Source organism: Balearica regulorum, chromosome 26 (assembly GCF_011004875.1).
Source record: "Balearica regulorum gibbericeps isolate bBalReg1 chromosome 26, bBalReg1.pri, whole genome shotgun sequence".
Classification (NCBI taxonomy): domain Eukaryota; kingdom Metazoa; phylum Chordata; class Aves; order Gruiformes; family Gruidae; genus Balearica; species Balearica regulorum.
Genome location: NC_046209.1, coordinates 310125 through 327928, shown reverse-complemented (window position 1 = coordinate 327928; position 17804 = coordinate 310125). Strand labels below are relative to the sequence as shown.

Here is a 17804-nt window from a genome sequence, read left to right as displayed (position 1 = left end):
GCTGCCACGGTGCAGAAACACAGCCGGACAGTGCACACGTCCGGCTCCCACACCAGCCATGGCCAGAGTCAGCCATCCTGACTGAGCCGGCACCCACAGCCCCTCCGCTGAGCCCCGCGGGAGAGGATGCCCCAAAAACCGTGCTCCAGGCCACGGCAAGCTCACGCTGCAGCAAATCACCCCCTTGGCTTCACACTGCTGTTCACAAGCAACAGCCCATTTCTCCAAACAGCCCCCGAGCCCCCCCGCCAGCCGGCCCCGAGCCCATGGAGGAGCCCCTGACGAGCCAACGCTGCGGCTTGACCTGAGCGGGAGGCTGGAGACACCCGAGCGAACAAGTGAGGCAGCAGCTCAGGGCTCACCCCAAGGCATCGGGAGGCAGAGCAGGATCCCCACAGGCAGCGGTGCCCAGAGCACCCACTCTCTGCCCGCAGATGGAGCGGGGCACCACGGCAGGAGCCTGTTCACGCCGTCCCTGCGTGGAGCTTGATGCAGCATCCCACGGCCAGCACGGCGGGTCTCTGCCTCGGCTCGTTGCGGCAGCTGCCACGGGCGAGCGGGCCCGGCAGAGAGCAGCACGATGCCGCTCCATCCTCTCCCCAGCTCCCCGGGCTGTTTTTCCTTCCTGCGCCTGCTCTGCCAAACAAAAGGCACAAGCAGTGCTTTGTGCTGCGGCCCAAGAGCCGGGTCAGGCAGGACCCATAATCCTCATCAAGGAAATTAAGCCATGCATTGATTTTTCACCAGGATGGCACCCACAAGCACGAGGCCGGCTGTGAAAGGCTTGCATAACCCACTTACGTGCCGCAGAGCCACGCTGCCTGGTCAGCCCTGGGGCTGGCCTGGCTGATGACACACCAAGGCAGCAAAAACACCATCAGGAGAGACTGGGCCACCGCAGCTCCAGGCTGCCAACACTGCTGCCAGACCTGCCCGCCACCACACTGCAGCCAGCAGCTCTGCGGGCACAGCCCTGCAATCAGAGCCACGCTCCCTAATTAGCCCTTCCTGGCAAGGGAGAATTGTTTGGCTACAGGGTGAGGCTGCAAGGCCACTGCTCGCACTCCCTAGGACCAGGCAGAGGCACCTCTGACCACGGGGAGGGAAGGGGGGAAGCAGGGGGTCCTCTCCAGCCCACAGCTGCTGCCTTGCTCCAAGGGCAGGGGTGCTGGCAGGAGGAAAGGGACACCCCCCCCAACTGCATCCTCTGTCCTCTCCACAGGCACCACACTGTGCACAAAGGCCTCGCACCTTTGCTCTCGCCCACAGGAAAGAGCAGGGAGAAAGAAAAATAATTGCTTGGAGAAGCAGGAAACATGTGAGGAGCATGTCCTGCAAGGGCTCCTGGAGGCTGGGGCTGATCCTTGACCCCACGGCCACGAGACAGCGAGGAACCATGCAGCAGGGCAAAGTGACGCCTGTCCCCAAAGAGGGAAGTGTCCCCAGGCTCTCATCTCCCTTTGCAAAGGCTTGAACACCTGCAAATCCTCAGTGATTAGAGCACAGTCAGAGCTGGCACCAAACTGTGAGACACAGCATCGTGTTTTACAGCCAGGGGAGCCAGAAATGAGTCAGCAGGTCAGGCAACACAGGGGTCTAACCAGGAGGGAAGAGAGACCAGAGTCCAAACAAAGATGGAAAAAAAAAAGAGAGGAATCATCTTTATTTGTGAAATGTGTTAACAGATGGAACAGTTCAATGCTACCCAGCAATAAAGGTGTCGGACTCCACCGAGCACTCATCTGCTCTCAGGCTCCTGTTAAACATCACGATGGCTCAAGCACGAGAACACACACTGTTAACCTACCCCCCTCCCCCAGCACCGCAGCCCCTGTTCGCTCTGCCCCTGTCCCCCACAGTAGCAACTTAAAAAGACATACTAACAACCCATGAACTAAGCTAACAATCATTTATCCAGTGTCCAGCTCTACTGCTGCCTCCTGGTTCTCTGATTAAGAGGGTAAGAAAAGCAGGTCTGGAGGAGCCAACTGGGAATCTGCCTGACACAGCACGGCACCGCGTGCGGGTCGGGTGGTGCAGCACACAACGGGGAACGAGCCCTTTGCTCACTCCTCCCAGGAGCCGCCCCAGATGTGCCCAATGACCCTGGCCAAGTGGCTTAGAGGATACGTGCCACTTCCACGCCAGGGAAAGGTGCAGCCTTGCTCCTGGGGATGCAGAGACAGACACAGAACTGCCTTCCTAAGCCCTTCGCTCAGATTGGGTCATCTCCAGACAGTCACCAAAGCGGTTTCCCCCTGACCCACGCACACAGGGCGTACACAGGCCTGGGAACACAGGCCACGCCAGCCACGTCCAGCAGAGCAGCGCACGAGGCGCTGCGCACACTTCGCTGCTTGTTTGGGTCTGTTATCCACAGCTCCGTGAGTGGCCTCCAACACTGAGGTGGTGCAAGGAGGGTGTTTCAGAGAGGCTCTACCCAGCACACCCTGTTCTTCCCAGAGGTGAGGAAGAACTAAGTTGTACTCCCACCCACCCCCTCTGTACCAACAGGAAGAAACCTAGGACAGAGACAGCCAGTGACCTAGACTACCAGAAACAAGGGATTTACATTTACAGGTAGAAAAACCCTCCCCACAACTCTTTTTTTTTTTTAAAAAAAAGTGTATTTTAAACTCTACAACTTAAGTTTCTTTAGAAAGTGAAGTAACTGAATCGCAAGGACACACTAGAATATTTCATGGTGCTATTTTACCAAAAATTAGAAGAAAACAAAAATTGTCCAGATGAGTTCTTCATCTATATGTCACCTGGCAGGAGAGAAAGAAAAGCCAGTTAGATAACCCAGTTGCACCAGTAAGGCTGCACTGTGCTAGAGGGGGTTGATGGAGCAGCACAGGACAAAGGCTGCCCTTCAGCAGAACTGTGGGCTAGGATCCATCTCCTGCTTGAGTCCAGGGCAGGAGTTTGCAGGCAGTCCTGGCTTTCCCATGCTCCAGAGCCCCACAGCAGAGTCCAACACTCTTCTCCCTCTCCTCTTGTCTGTCTGGGAAGAGACCAGACTCGCTGCCATTCCCCCCCACAGCCCCAGCAGGTTCCTACCAGTGGCCTGTGCCTGAACTTCACAGCAACAGATTCCCCCCACCTCCTCTGCCTGCATGGATGCTTTGCAGATACTGCAGCCAGGAGCTCCAGCTAGGTTACAGCTGGAGACAAGCACTGCACAGCACTGTAGGAGCCAAAGAGCCTGACAGCCACTGTCTCAGCTGCAGCTCTGCCCTCAGGAATGGCACTCACCTGGCCCCTGCTCTCAGTTAGCATTTCGCTGGCGGACATTCTTGTCCTTGTGGTTTGTGGCATTGCTTTTCCTGGAAAGAGAAAAGGGGCAGTGAGCAAAGAAAAAGCACCAAGCCCCACCCTACCCACTAATGTAATTCAGGTCCAAATGGATGGTCAAGATAAGGCAAGATGAGATTAGTTACCCAGAACAGCGTCAGTTTGGTGCCATCCCCAGTTATATGTGGTTTATACACAGGCCACATCAAATGAACCATGGGGGACCAAAGTCTCCCCCCAGCAAGCTAGTGTGTTATTCCCACACCAGCTAGCTTTTATATTCAGAGCAGATTCCCCAGATGGATGTGATCTGCCAGTACAAATCTGGTTAAATAGGAAAAAGGTACTTACAGTGGTGCAGAACCTCCATCATCATCTTCACATTCAGGACAGCATAGAAGGAAAGAAAGAACAGTGTCAGGGAAGAGCATGTAAGAAGCAATCTCTGCCACCTCTTAAAACTCTGTGGACTGCATTCCAGACAGGTTACTGATACACTGGATACCACCCGCACAGGACTGAACCCAAAAGGTCATCTCACCCACAGGGCTCCTGTTTCACCAGCACCGGGGCTACTTCTTACCAGAACGCTATCACCCCCTGCCCTGCGCGAGGTTTAAGCTGCTTCTTGTCTAAGCTTAGACAAGGCACAAACTTAGACATAAGCTCCTGTTATGCAGTTGCTTCTGTTGGCACAGGGTAGGCTTGGCTCACAGGATAACAACCAAGTCCTCCCACCACCCCCGCCGGTCAGCAGAGGTCAGGTCCGGCACCTTGTTAACCCTGAGGCACCCCGGGAGGCCAGAGAAGTAGAATCACACGGGGAAGCATCCGGGCAGCCTCTGAAGCAGCAGTGCCGACTGGTCACATCTGTTTAACACTTGCACCCTGTGTATCCTCGGCATGCCAGCCATTCCTCCCACCACCAGCACTCAGAACTGCAGGAGAGCCACAGATCCGCCCCGCAGCTGCCTCTGCTGCTCTCACAGCACCACTAATTCAGACGGCTCCCAGATCTGAGCACAGGCTTCAACAGTAGTAAGGGGAATCCAAACAGGATGTTTCAGGAATGAGGCTTTAAGCATCATCATCAGCATGCCCTTCTTCTTCCCCACACATTTTGTGAAATCAAAATAAACACACTGCACACACACACCACATTCATTGCTACACCAAGAAGCACAACTAAGAAAACACCTCTGCCAACACGTGCCAAGTTCTGGGGCCTTTCACCAGCTCCTTGCAATGTGCCACCTTCCAACAGAAGGCTCCCCATCATCTCTTCCACAGTCCCGGCTCCCCTCAAATTGCACCGAGTGGTGAGGCCCATGCTCCAAGCACCGGGACTGCCTTGGGCACTGAGATCTGCATAGAGCTGGTGATAGGACGGATGCAGAAACATGGCTGGAACTATCTTCTACTTACCATTTGAGGTGGCACCCAGCAGCAGAGAAGGGAAGAGTGGAAAGATAACACCAGCAAGGATATCGCACCATACACAGGCCAGACTCTTCCCATCCCAGGTAATGGCCAATTCACAACTACGTACCATGAGGAACAGCATTTGTCTGAGCTGTCTCAGCAACGCCTTAGTTATCTCCTCTCAAGGGGGGCAAAGCTACAAAGGCTTTTGGGGAGAGATAACCACTTTACACTAGGGAAGTGTAAAGCTGTTTATGGTTATCAAACAGGTATGATGCTGTATCCTCATCTACAAACACTCGAGAACCTGAGCTTAAGAGCTCTGGCCAAGGAGCATCAGGACACTTCAGTATATACACCCTGTCTTTGTCAAAGCATCTGCTACGGCTCTGACAGGTCAGCACTCGACAATCTGGACCAGGCTGATGCCATCAGAAGCCAGTCCACTCAACACACACAAGCTATAGAGTTTTTTTGCTGGAAGATGCAGCTACTACTACATTGTAGACATGGTGGTGGTGGGACGACTGTTGGACTTTATGATCCTAGAGGTCTTTTCCAACCTTAAAGATTCTATACTACATCCTTAAGACAACATCTGCCTTCCAGCCAGGAGTGTCAGAGGGCAAAGCATCTGCTTGTAAAACTGCCTGGAGCAGAATTCCCCAAGCCCTGTAGTCAGGAACAGATATTTGGGTTTAGCCCGTGTGCTGCACCTCACACAGCTCAGCCTACTTGATGTGCTGCTGCCTAAGAGAGGCCTAAGGGGCTTGACCCAGCAGGAAGGATACCAGGCATTTACACTTCATTGTTAACTGGATCAGATAAGGGAGGGGTGGCTAGGCTAACACAATGCAGATCCTTACTGATAAGGAAAGGGAGGAGCCGATGTTTCCAGAACAGATTGAAGATAATACCATGTTTTGAGGAAGTGTCTCCTGTTCCGTCCCCCCTCCCCCAGTTAGGATGTGTGGATCTGAGGACGCAAAACAGATCCACGAACTGAACCTGAATTAAGCTAAGCCTGGTCTTATGCAGCCACTGACACAGTCCCCCAGTTTTGCAGCACCAGAAAACCTCTACTACTTATTCAGAAACCAGCTTCTCCAGAATGTTTGCAGGACTGGATTTTCTTTGGCAGCAAACACTCACATGAAGCACTTGAGCAAAGTGCAGAGGAACTGGTGAGACAATGGGTCGGGCTGACCTGCACTGAATCTTATCTTGCTCCAGATCCAAAGCACAGCTTGCTGAAGGACTGTCAGAAACAGCACAACTACTTGCAACTTCGCAGCTACTATAACCTGGTAAAGACTACCATGGTTTTACAAGAAGTGCCCTGAGAAGCAGCCCTCAAATTAATGCCCATCTGACAACAGGAGCTCCAAGTTCTCCATGAGAACATTTTGCCTGCACCCTAGTTACTTGGTCTCCCTCGAAGATTTAACCCCAGGCACCTCTTACCATCAAGAACCTCATCTGGCTTCCTCCTCTTCTCATAGATGAAGATGATGGTGACGAGAACGAGGACTTCTGCCACAATACCCAGGAAGGGCCAGAGTGCTGCCAGGCGGCTGCGTACACGCAGGTTTACCATGGCACCACCAGAGCCGTAAGAGTTGGTGGCATTGCAGTGGTAGTCACCTACATCTTCCTCAATATTCAGCTTAAGAATGCGTAACTCCGTCTTGTTGCCACTGGACTTGATAATGTATCGACCAGAACCATTGATGATGGGCTGGAGGGAGGGAGAAAGAGAAACAGCGCTCAGGGCAGTGCTGACATGAGGGGAGCTGCTCACTTCCCATGCATGGTCCTACCACTGCAGAAATCCTCCTTGCCATGGCACTCAGGAGGCTACTCTGAAATAGCTAATTCTGATGGGACAAGGACCTCCACCTCTTTGCCCGCAAGTAGGGTACACAGAAGGGGAGAAAGAGCAAACCACAACACTTACGTCTTGACCATTTTTGTACCAGAGCCAAGAGCTGACAGGGGGAAAAGAGGGATTCTTGCAGGTCAGCACACCTGTGTCCCCCTCATTTCCATGCTCAGACTTCTTGTATGCCATCACTTGGGGTGGAACTACAGCAAGAGAAAAAAAAAATCAGACACCTTTATAGAAACACATAGATTCGTATTCCCTGCAGTCTGCCTAGCCAGAATCAGACAGTTATCCATAAAGCTTGACTTCAATTTAGGAAATGTGTTAGTGGGTCTATTCCCCTCACTTGCCCATTGTTTGGCATTTTCAGAGAGGAAAGCATGTCAAGCTGCTTCAAGAAAGGCTCAGTTTTGTCCACCAGGTATTATCCCTCTCCTGTTATTCTTGTGAGAACATGCCCACAGCAGAAGGCTGATTTAATTAATGCAAGGTCTAAGTGCTGACCCTGCACTCTTTAGCTGCCTGATAAAATGGAGCTGCCTCTCAGAGCAAGTCCAGCAGCAGTCATGTAGAGTCCTGCAGCCTTATTAGTAAGGGCTAGAAGCAGCTTTTCAAGAAGCTGAAAAGATAGCAAAGGAAAGTTCAGGAGGTAACAGCTTCCCCACTCCCCTCAGACCCAGAAGCAAACATATGAAGTTACCTGAAACATTCACTTGTCCTTTTATCACAGGGCTTGTTTTGTAGACACATTCATAGACTCCAGAGTGCTCTTCCATCTTCCCCTCAATTCTACCAAAAAACAGCGCCAGATAAGCATTCAGCACAACTGCCTTATCCACAGACAGGTACCAAACTCCAGACCCATGGAGCAGACATCTATAAGCATCAGCAATCTCCTCCACAGGCGATTTCTCCCAGTCTTGTGCCAGTATGTACGCTGCTCCATGTTCCTACAGCAACCCAACTCTCCACCCTTTTCCCCACACATTGAGGATGGCAGAAGAGGATTTCTCATACACTGAGCCTGACAAGTCAGTGATCACTGAGATCACCTGTTCTCACATCCTGAATCCGGAAAACCAGCAGCTTTCAGTCCCTAACCCAAAGCACTCCTGCCATCAGGGCCTCTACAAAGGGGAAAAAAAAAAAAGACCTAGACTGTTAGCTAGTAAAGATGAAGAAAACCAGGAGCACAAGAACAGCATTACACCATCACCAGGTGCAGTGCCATACATACACTTCAGAAGCGTCCAGCTCCACGCTCTTCCCTCTTCCATATAGACCCCAGGCTCATTAAAAAAAGATAATCTCACCCTACTGAGCAAAGCCAACAGAATCTGAAGTGCAGCAGAAGAGTCCTCCAGTTAGCACAACCCAGGACATGGCCACACGCCTCATGCAAGACATCAGCCCTTAAGTTCTCCTCTAAAGGAGACAGGCAAGGAGCTTAGGACAGATTCAGAGGAAGGCCATCCTTCCCATGCAGGAAAGCCCACTGAAACACATGGCAAAGCAGTGGCAAAGGAACACCCAGGCTGGGTTACTCTGGACTGATCCAAGCATAGGGAGAATGCTCCCATTTTCCTTTTTGTAAAGCTGCTGCAATGAGATTTAGTGGATTATGCTGCACTGCAACAACCACCACCTCATTCTGCAGCTTAGTAATACTCACTCGAGGGAAGGGGCAGGCAAAGTTTGTCCCGTGGCTGCTCTGGGACAACAGACTGTTTGTTAGTTCTGCTGTGCACGGCGCTTCCCACTTCCAAAAACCACTCAGCTAAGGAATTGAGGTCACGCGAGGGAGGCTGGGTTATAAATACTTTAATCCTTGTTCAGCTCCCTGTTGCTATGGGGAGACAGGCACGTCGGCACTGCCATACAAAAGGACACGATGCCTCTACAGATGCTGGGTCAGTGCCAGCCAGGCCTGACTGTAATCAAAAAGGAAAGCTCACTGCACTGTTACAATAAGGCTGGTATTCCTGCTTCTGCTCAGCTACACCCTGCAAACGGTTTGAGCACTGACCATAACTTGCAGGCGGTTTCCCAGAGTGTTCTGTAAGAACGGTTGGACTTTGGAAAGGCACATAAAACCCAAAGGCAGAGACAACACACACTGGAGTCTCTCATTCGCCTCTGGGGAGCTGGGAGCCGATGTTCCTGCCCAGAGCAGGGTCCCTCCAAGCTCTGGGAAAACAGCTCTAGCACACTGGTGTCAGTGCAGACACGGGCCAGGTGGCAGCCCCAGCCATGTCACACCTGACAAACCAATGGAGCTCAGGTGCGCGCCTGCATACAAACATGAAGCAGCAGAACTTCTCTTACCAAGAAGGTATTTATGGCACATAACATTCCCTTCCTCCTCCTTTTTGCCCCCTCCTCCCCATAAAGGAGAAAACGTTGGGCCTTGCCAAAACTTTGTTTCACTCATCTTGGGTTCTAAAGTTTAAGAGCCTCCATTTTCGGCAAGACTGCAAGCACTTAGCTTTGGTTCAGGTAATGGGAAATGCTAACTGCCCATGGTAAAAAAACCTGTCCCTTGTGTTCAGATTCTTATCTGACCTTGGCCCCGACACTCACGTGTAACTGGTGAAAGCACTCGGCTCCGTGTCTGTTTGAAGTATCTTTTCCCCATGCATCCACTCGTGACCCTCGATGGCAGGGTAAGGCGCAGTCATGTTACAGGTGAGGGTCAGCTTGCCAGAAGTGCCAGTTACCTGAGTTTTGATGTCTGGACCTGCGTTCGTGAATAATTCGATTGAAGTTAACATGTGGTATTCGAGAGGTCACATGCCTGTCCAAGAACCTTTAATGCAAACCCCACAGCTCCTTGTCTCTATCGTAGCTTTCACTTACCTTTGCAAACAGTTTCCTACCAGAACTGACGATACCAGCATAGGAGAGTCTCGAAAACCAGGCGACTGGGGCCTGACTGCACCTAGCGATACCCGATGCTGACCCTGCGGCTGCTCCCATCACCAGCAGAATCGCTGCCATGTGCTCTGGGTAGTTTTGAGTCCCTGCTGTCCCTACACCGGGTGCAGCTCCAGCAGAGCTAAGTGCTCAATAAGCAATGGAAAAGGTCATGCTGTGAAGGGCAGAGTATGGCGCTCTGCTTTTATGAGCTGCTGTAGCACTCACTGTGCCAACACCTTCCAGAGCCTGAGCAGATTTAGACACCTCCGGGTAACAGAACTGATGGCAGCCCAGACCCTCTGTTGTGAGGGGTAGCAAACAAGACCATATGCAAACAATATGTGCATCATCTGATACAGCCCAAAAGATTACAGTTAGATTTACCCCAGGGAGAACACGCAGAACCATGGCTCCAAAAGGTCCTGGGCCTCCAAGCAGCAGTAAATTATGCAACGTAAGATGGCTCTGGCATTTCTACTTGTAGGAAGCAGTCCAAAAAACCAGCTGCCACTGGCAGCACCGTTACACAGCCCTGGTGGCACTACGGTTCCTACCCTTCCTCCCAATCTCTTGGAAGGAAGAATTTTTTGCACAGGGCTTTTCTTCCTACCCAAATTCCAATGGAAGAAGGTTCTGCCGGAGTTCTGTATTCCCCAGCATATTGATACTGAGAAGACTGCTATGCTTGCTCTGCTAACTTCAGGATTCAAGGTAAGACCTTAACAGGATGTTAAATTCCCTCACACTGGCCCAGGTTTTATTACTCAAAGCAGCCACCCGTTAGCTCCAGAGCTCAACTGCCAGCACTAAGCAGAGGGAATCTGGTCACTTCCACGGGACAAGCAACTACATCACATTCAGTGTCACACACAGACACGGCCATTTCAAAAACGGTTGCATCTCAGGAAACTCAAAGCAGGTTTTGTTCCCCACAGCTTGTATCACTAGCAAGAAAGCGAGCTTAAAGCAAGACTGTTCACAGGAGCAGAAGCTGTACGAGCTGTAGGGAAGGGCTGGTTTGTCAGTGGTGGTTAGGGCAGAGTCCACCGCAGAATCAAGACTCAATTCTGCAAGCCAGCACCGGGACTCGGAGGCACTCGGGAATAAGCGGTAGGTTCCAGGTCTTTGGCTCCAGAAAAGGCGTGGGATTGCCGAAGGGCATTTTGGTTGGAAAGCCACAACCCTTTTTGAGCAGGGCCATTTTGGGTCAAGTCACAGGTGGTGAGGGAGATGACAGAGGGTGGGGGTCTCTCAGTTCTACAGCTGGGGTGGGAGGGTGAGGGGAGCTTTCGGGAGGCACAGGACACGGGTGCAGGGGTGAGCATGGCGGGAGACTCAAGACACCGGTGTCCGAGCAAGTGCCAAGGCCTCAGTGTGGCCACTCACGTTCGATGACAAAAACGTTTGCCTGGGAACGGATCCACTTGACTTTGGGGCTCTTCGACAAGTGGTTGCGGTCAGGGTCGTTGCTAGCCCGGCACTCATACATGCCCGAGTCGTCGCTTGTGAGGTTTGCGATGTAGATGGTACTGGTAGAGTGCAGGTTGTAGGTGGCGTTGATTTTGACACGGTCCTGCCGTGCACCATCCCAGAGCTGAGCATAGGTCTCATTTGGCTCGTTTCCCTCAAACCACCACTGGATCTCAGGGATAGGATTGCCAATCGCCTCGCAGTACAACTCGACGCTGTCCTGAGTCAGTCTCTTTTGAGACAGCGGTGACTTTATAAAACCAGCTATGAGTTGAAGAGGTATTAGTGCAAAGTGTTAGTGCAAAGCAAGAATTCATCCTCTACAAGCAAAAAAAAAATCAGCCATTGAGAAGAGGCCACACACAATCTTCAGACCAGTGTACTCTTCCCTCTCCCCCCCACGCTCTCTGAACTCTGCCCAGCCCCAACAGGGCTGTTTTGAACTGCCACATCTCTGGCCAACACCACTTCCTGCAACTCCGCTGCAAAACCAGAACATACAAACCAGCACGTGGTATTTGCCGCTATCCAAACAAGAAACCCACAGCAGTTGTGGCACTGCCCACCTTCTGCAAGGGACAGCGTCATGGCACCATGCTCATCGGGGCAGACCAAGATGCTCGCTGAGTCTGCCACCACCTTCAGTTCAGGATGAAGACAGCAACGGATTTTTGTTGCAAGGTCTGATCCAGCCTCCATGATCCCCACACAATTTTAGCATCCCCTGTGCTCTGGCAAGTTGCTCCACGGGTCCACCAGGCTGCGAGGTAAGGTGGGCAGCAGCAGGGCAGCACAACCCCGTTCACGCGTTCCGCTGCGGGGAGGGCAGCGCCTTTGCTACGCGGCTGTGGACGGCAGCGCCCAGAGCACCAGTTGAGCCCCTGCTTAGTCAGCTTTGTTAAGACAACCGTAACGGGAAAAATGCTTCATTACCCTCTCACCCCAAAGGGAACATCTCCGTTCCTCCTCACTACATATCCCTAAGGTCAGTTGACCATAATTCGGAGCTGGCTGGGTCCCAGCCACTCCCCGGGGCTGTGTGGCGACCAGAGGATGCAGTGCACTGCTACACATACTGTACCCTTCGCTGGCCTCATCTGCCAGCCCTGGCTGCACTGCAAGGGCTGCTCAGCCCCTCTCACACGCTCGTGTCATCGCTCTGCTCACTAAGATGCCCGGCGGATACGTTCAAGCACAGTATCAAGAGAACAGCTCTTTTGGGAGGAGGAATGCCTCGCAGTCTGCAAGATGTTGCAAGCCAGGTGAGGAAATGTGTAACATCTGCTGTCATACAAACAGCGAAATCAGACTTTTCATCTCAGACAAGATAATTTTGCAGAGTTAGATCAGTAATAAACAGATTAAAAGCACGAGAAGCAGCTGCAGGCTAAAACCACGGTATTTTTCAAACTGCTCTGGCAGTGAGAGGCCAGGGGTTCAGCTTTCAAAAACAGTCCAAAGGTAGGTCCGGGAGCCACTGGACTGCAGAACGCCGCGCTGCCAAATGTCTTTAGGCTGCTGGCCAGGGACAGCACAGCCCCTGCGACCAGCGGCCCCGGCACAAACTGCCCTGGGGAGCCGTTCAGGGGGGGCAGGAAGGGAGGCTCTGACAACATCGCTCCAGGAAAAGCCATCACTCCTGAGTCAAGGTTACTTACGTGACTCAACCTCAGTCAGATTTAAGAAGAACTAGTTCAGCTTGCGACACGTCCTTCCTGCACACCAACTGTGCCGCAGACATGCCAACAGCGGGCTGACGGGGCATCCCGCACACCAAGGCGGCTTCCAAGAAATTCATTTGCACAGTTATTAAGCACTTTAAGTTCATGATTATACACAGCCCTCCATATATGAACCGTGACCTACAGGCACAAAGGAGGTGGGTTTGGGAATGATTCTTTTGTTTGTCTTTTGAATGCCTGAAGATGTTTTGGTAAGAAATCCTATGACCATTTTTCATGACTGTAGAAACAAATCTGTATTATAAAACCAAGTTTGCCCAAACTCAAGAAAATCACAAGTCTGCAAGGTAAGTTTTAGACTCCTAAATAAACCAATTCCACATTTCTCAAAGGAAAAATCAGTTTTACATACTAAAGCTTTAAAAGTCTGGAACAATAAACATGTCTGGAAGGGAAGGAGAGCTCTGACCCTCATTGGAAGCCAAGATGCTTCTAGGAGAAGGCTGATATTGAAAACTGAGGCACCTTAAAACAGAAGTCTGAGAGGAACCTGGGGGCTAAAACACTCTGTTGCTATTTCATACACCGACCGCAGTACTGCTGGTCACATTCAGAAATGCACTGTCCAACACCTTTGCAAAAGCTTCAAGGTTTCCCAGTGACTCTGGATGACAGAATTTTAACAGAGACCCCAGAATGATCATCTTGAACACATTTTTAAGAGGTGGGAGGTGATGGGAGTCCCAGAAGACACGTGGAGCATCAGCTCTAAGCAGCGCTCTCATACACTGAGTTTCACTTCTAGAACAACTGACCTGTGTGCCAAATATTGGGGTTTTTTTTACACCACAGGCCTGTGATTAAACATTCCCAACCACCTAATTTTGAAAAGTCACGGAACTGGCTACAGCACTTGTAGAAGCCTGTCCCATTTTAACTACAGCCTGATTTAAAATGGGTGCTAAAGATCAAGGTGTGGTGGTTTGTTGGGGAGGGGGGTGTGTTGTTGTGTTTTTCTGGTTGTTTTTTTTTTTACAGATACAAGGTGATTATTGTACACTGACAAAATAAGCTGTTGCAAGGTTATTTGCTCTCAGTTAGAGGGCACTTCATGCAGTTCAGATGTGCTAAAAAGCTCCAGGAAGCAGTAAGGACAGCAAGTACCATTTGCATTCAGATGGGATTAACATCCCCTCTCCTCCCAACACAAAGCAGACCAGGCAATCTTGGGCTCTTGAGGCTGGGGAAAGCCAAGCCCAGGGGCACATGAGCACAACCAGCATCAACCCACTGGAATTAGAACTACTCAAACCAAATGGTGACGGGCTGCAAGCTGAAACCAGCTCACAAAAACAAGACATTCTTTACAGAACTGAGCTGGACGCTTCTCTTGGGTGCAGTGCAGTATCTGATCAGGCTGGACAGTGGTAAAGGCAGACAAGACCAGATAACGTTCTCCCGAGTCACCTTCAAGCTAAAAACAACCTTCCCCCCACCCCGGCCCCGAGCAGAGGGAGGAGTCCTGGTGTAAACAGTGTCTGTGCTCAGGGCAGGCAGGCTCTGCACCTTGCCACAGGCAACACTCTCCTCCCTGGCACCACCTTTGTTTCTTGGCCTCGGAAGGGGATAAATGAGGCTCTGACACCTTTTGCCATTTCCACTAATAGCTACAAAACCTACTCTCCCTTTAAGTTTCACATAACCAGGCAGTTACTACACAACCAGGTCAAACGCAAGTGCTTTCAGTCAGGATTCCTCCTCCTGAGGGCACGGAGCCCAAACACACACCAACCTACGCTTCAGCCACTTGTTCTGCATGGTGAGCTACCAAAAGTAAGGATTTAGATTAAAAGGACCATCTCTCATGCAGTTTGCTCCATAAAGCCAAATCTAAACACCGCTGAGACGTAAAGCCCCTCACTCCCACTCTGCTTACGTGCGGAATCATCATAGTAACACAGCAAGCCCAAGATCCCCACAGTCGGGGCAGGACACACACGTTACACAACTGACAGGCCTGCGGAGCAGCTCTTCCTTCCGAGGCTTTTCAGACCCAGGATAGAAACAGCCTTCTCCACATCTCATTCCTGTCAATCCCTTAGAGAAGGGATTGCTCAGTGGGGCAGAGGGAGCTGGAAGCGGCCAACATGAGCAGTTTCAGGTCAGTTTGAGTGTGATGTTTAAGAAAAGGCTCTCCTCTGCCCTCCTGCAGTACCAAAATGCAACTCTGCTGCAAGGAAACATTGGAGCAAACACTTCTGTCGCTTCCCCTGGATTTTTCAGAATCTCCCACTCTTTTGCTTTGATCTTTGAGTTTGGCTCTGCTACACTGAAATAAGTCTGATACCACAAACAGGCTACAAGTTGTTTAGTAGCTGATACGCTAAACAGCCGGAGGGAACAGTCTACCACTCACGATAAAACACAGCCTTTACCATCAGCACCTCCTGCACCCAGTCTGAATCAGGGACTGCAGAGTCCTCCGGGCAAAAAACCACCGTGTTTGCCCAGGCAGCCTGCTCACCCATGGCTCCGCACACACCAACCAGCCGGGCTCCTTCGACGCTAGCTCGAGGAGTGAGAAAATGAGATGTCAGAGCAACAGCACACAGCAAATCCCAGCTCGTTTGGGGTTGGGCTTTAAGTACCCAATAACAGGTTACTGTAATTCCCGGTGCTGCATCCAGCTTCCAACCGCGCAGGATAAATGGCCAGAGCCCAGGAGCGGGCACTGCTTCCTCAGGAGGGGATTATCCACTTAGGCATCATGTGAGCACCTTTAAGGTTTAAAGCCCAGAGCCCCGTTACTCCCCGTAAGCCCTGGCAACCGGAACAGTGCTGCGAGGAATAAACTTTCTCATTTTTATTAAAGGGGAAACCGAGTCACATCACTGCAGACCTCCCCGCCTTCCCGTTCACGGGGACCGACCCAGCGACAGCAGAAAGAGGCCGCGGAACCCCCGCCGGAGCCCCGGCCCGAACTTGCCACGCAGCGCGGACACCGAGCCCGGCCCCGGCCCGATCCCCCCCCCCCCCCCCCGGCCCGGCTGTACCGCGGGTTCCGGGCTCCCCCCCACCCCCCCGCCCCGCCCGCCGCGCGACGTGCCTCGCCGCAGGGCGCCCGCGCTGCCGCCTGCTCGGCCCCGGCCCCACCCCGCCCCCCCCCGGCGGCACCGCCCGAGCCCGCCGCGGAGCCGAGCAGCCCCCAGTCCCCCCTACGGCCCCGGCCCCCACGCACCGGGCCCGCCTCAACACCACCACCCCACCCCCCAGCCCCTCTGGACCGCCTCAGGGCCCCCCCCCCAGCGCCCCTCCGACCCGGCCGCCTCCCCTCAGGGCTCCCGGCCCAGCTCGGCTCAGCCCAGCCCAGCCCAGCCCGCCCCGAGCCCCCCGGCCCGCCCCCGTTCTCCCCGCCGTGCCCGTACTTGTGCCCACGACGCCAAGAGCCAGCTCGCCGAGGAGGAGGAGGACCACCGCCAGGAGGCCGCACGGCCCCACCTCACCCGCCGCCATCTCCACCCGCGCTCCGCGCCGCTCACGCGCCGCCCGCTATAAGCACCGCGCCGGGTCACGGAGGCGGGGGCGGGCGCAGGGATAGTCACGCCCCCTCGCCTCCAGACTGCCAATCGCGCGGCGCTCCGACAAGATGGCCCGCCCACCCAGCCCGGTGCGGCCAATCAGAAGGAAAGGATGATAGAGCGCCCTTCTCCTCTCTCCTGTCCCCTGCGGGGAGAGCCGGTTCGGGCCGGTCCCGCCGAGGCCACGCCCACCAGCCGGGAGAGCAGCCAATGGGGAGGCGCGGCGGGGAGCGGCGGACGGCGGGCGGCGGGGGACAAGCGTCCTCAGCAGCTGGGTGGTGCCGCGGGGCCGGGCCGGGGGAACGGGAATGGCGGCACGGCGCGGCACGGCACGGCACGGCACCTGCGGGTTCCGCTTGTGTCAGCGCGGGGGGGGGAGGGAGTCACGGTCTCGGGGAAAGGCGGCTCCGTGCTGCACGGGGAGCCTGGTGGCTGCGTGGGCCGGAGGCAACGGGGAGTTCCGGGGCAGCCGCTGCGGGGGTGCCGCCGCCGTGAGGGCGGAGGTTACAAACGCATTTGCAAGAGTTTCCAGCGCTGCCGAGCCCAGAGCAGGCGTGGCGTGAAGGGAGCACCGCGGCCGGGACCCACCGGGAGCACGGGGGGCACACGGGGGTCCCTAAGCGGGGCCGGGAGCCGCCTCACCGCCGCCCCGGCTGGGCCGGACGGTGCACGGGGAAAGGGGGGGGGTGGTGTCACGGCCCTTGGGGTGAGCCGGGGCCGAGTCCTCACAGCGGGACGCGTGGGAAGGGACCCGGCGGCACCTCGTCGGCACGGGGAGCAGGACAGAGACAATGGCTCCTGCGAACAACAGCGGGGCCCGTGCCAAGACAAACCGGCAGCCCTGCACGCCGGGGCCCTGTCCCACAGCCGCCTTCGGCCGGGGCCCCAGAGCCCTGCCCGGGGGGTACCCCGAGGTGTGGGGGGAAGCGCCCTGTCCCAGGATCTCGGCCCAGGGACTTTGGGTGAGGCCTGGGGGATGCTGGGCCTCGAGTCCCCGGCCCTGGCCCAGCTGAGGCCGCCTGATAACCCCGAGGGGCTGGGGTGGGTGATAACCGAGCACAGCCGGGCGCTTCGGCCCCGATTGCCGAGCTGAGCCGGGGCAAAGGGGCCTCCATGAGGCACCGGCTCTGCCCCCGGCTCTTCCACATCCCGGGAGCCGACCCTGGTCTAAGCCAGCCCCGGGAGCGAGGTGGAGCGCTGGCAGCTGGAGGGGCCGGGGACACTGGGCAGGGGGGCAGGAAGAGCCGAAACAATGGGGCTGGTGGCGCCAGTCCCCGCCGTGCTCTCCACAGGAATCTGCCGGCTCTTGTAAGCTCCCGAATCCTCCCAGAGCATTTCTTTCCTCAAGCACCATGTCTGCCCCCAGTGCATCCTGCCCGGCTGCCCCTTCCCATCCGCCACGCTCCCCCTCTGCGCTCCCTCCTGCGCTGGAGGGATTCGGCAGATGCGGCTCCTGCAGCACAGAAATTTAGCAAAAATGGGGCAGGGCACAGCCGCCCGCAGCATCCTCCACCAAAGGAGTCGGTCCTGCTCCATGCAGCCGCCAGCACATCG

At 54.3% G+C, this 17804-nt stretch overlaps 1 protein-coding gene across 1 annotated transcript; it reads right to left on the bottom strand.

The window, feature by feature from the left end:
* Positions 1-1638: 1638 nt before the first annotated feature.
* Positions 1639-16441, bottom strand: BSG (basigin (Ok blood group)). Its single transcript, XM_075736367.1, has 8 exons — positions 16098-16441; positions 9185-9341; positions 7305-7393; positions 6677-6804; positions 6184-6457; positions 3649-3673; positions 3259-3329; positions 1639-2771 (listed from the first exon to the last, which is right to left on the bottom strand). The coding sequence occupies exons 1-7, from the start codon at positions 16183-16185 to the stop codon at positions 3272-3274; spliced, it is 819 nt and encodes a 272-aa protein (XP_075592482.1). The 5' UTR covers positions 16186-16441; the 3' UTR covers positions 1639-2771; positions 3259-3271.
* Positions 16442-17804: the final 1363 nt, after the last annotated feature.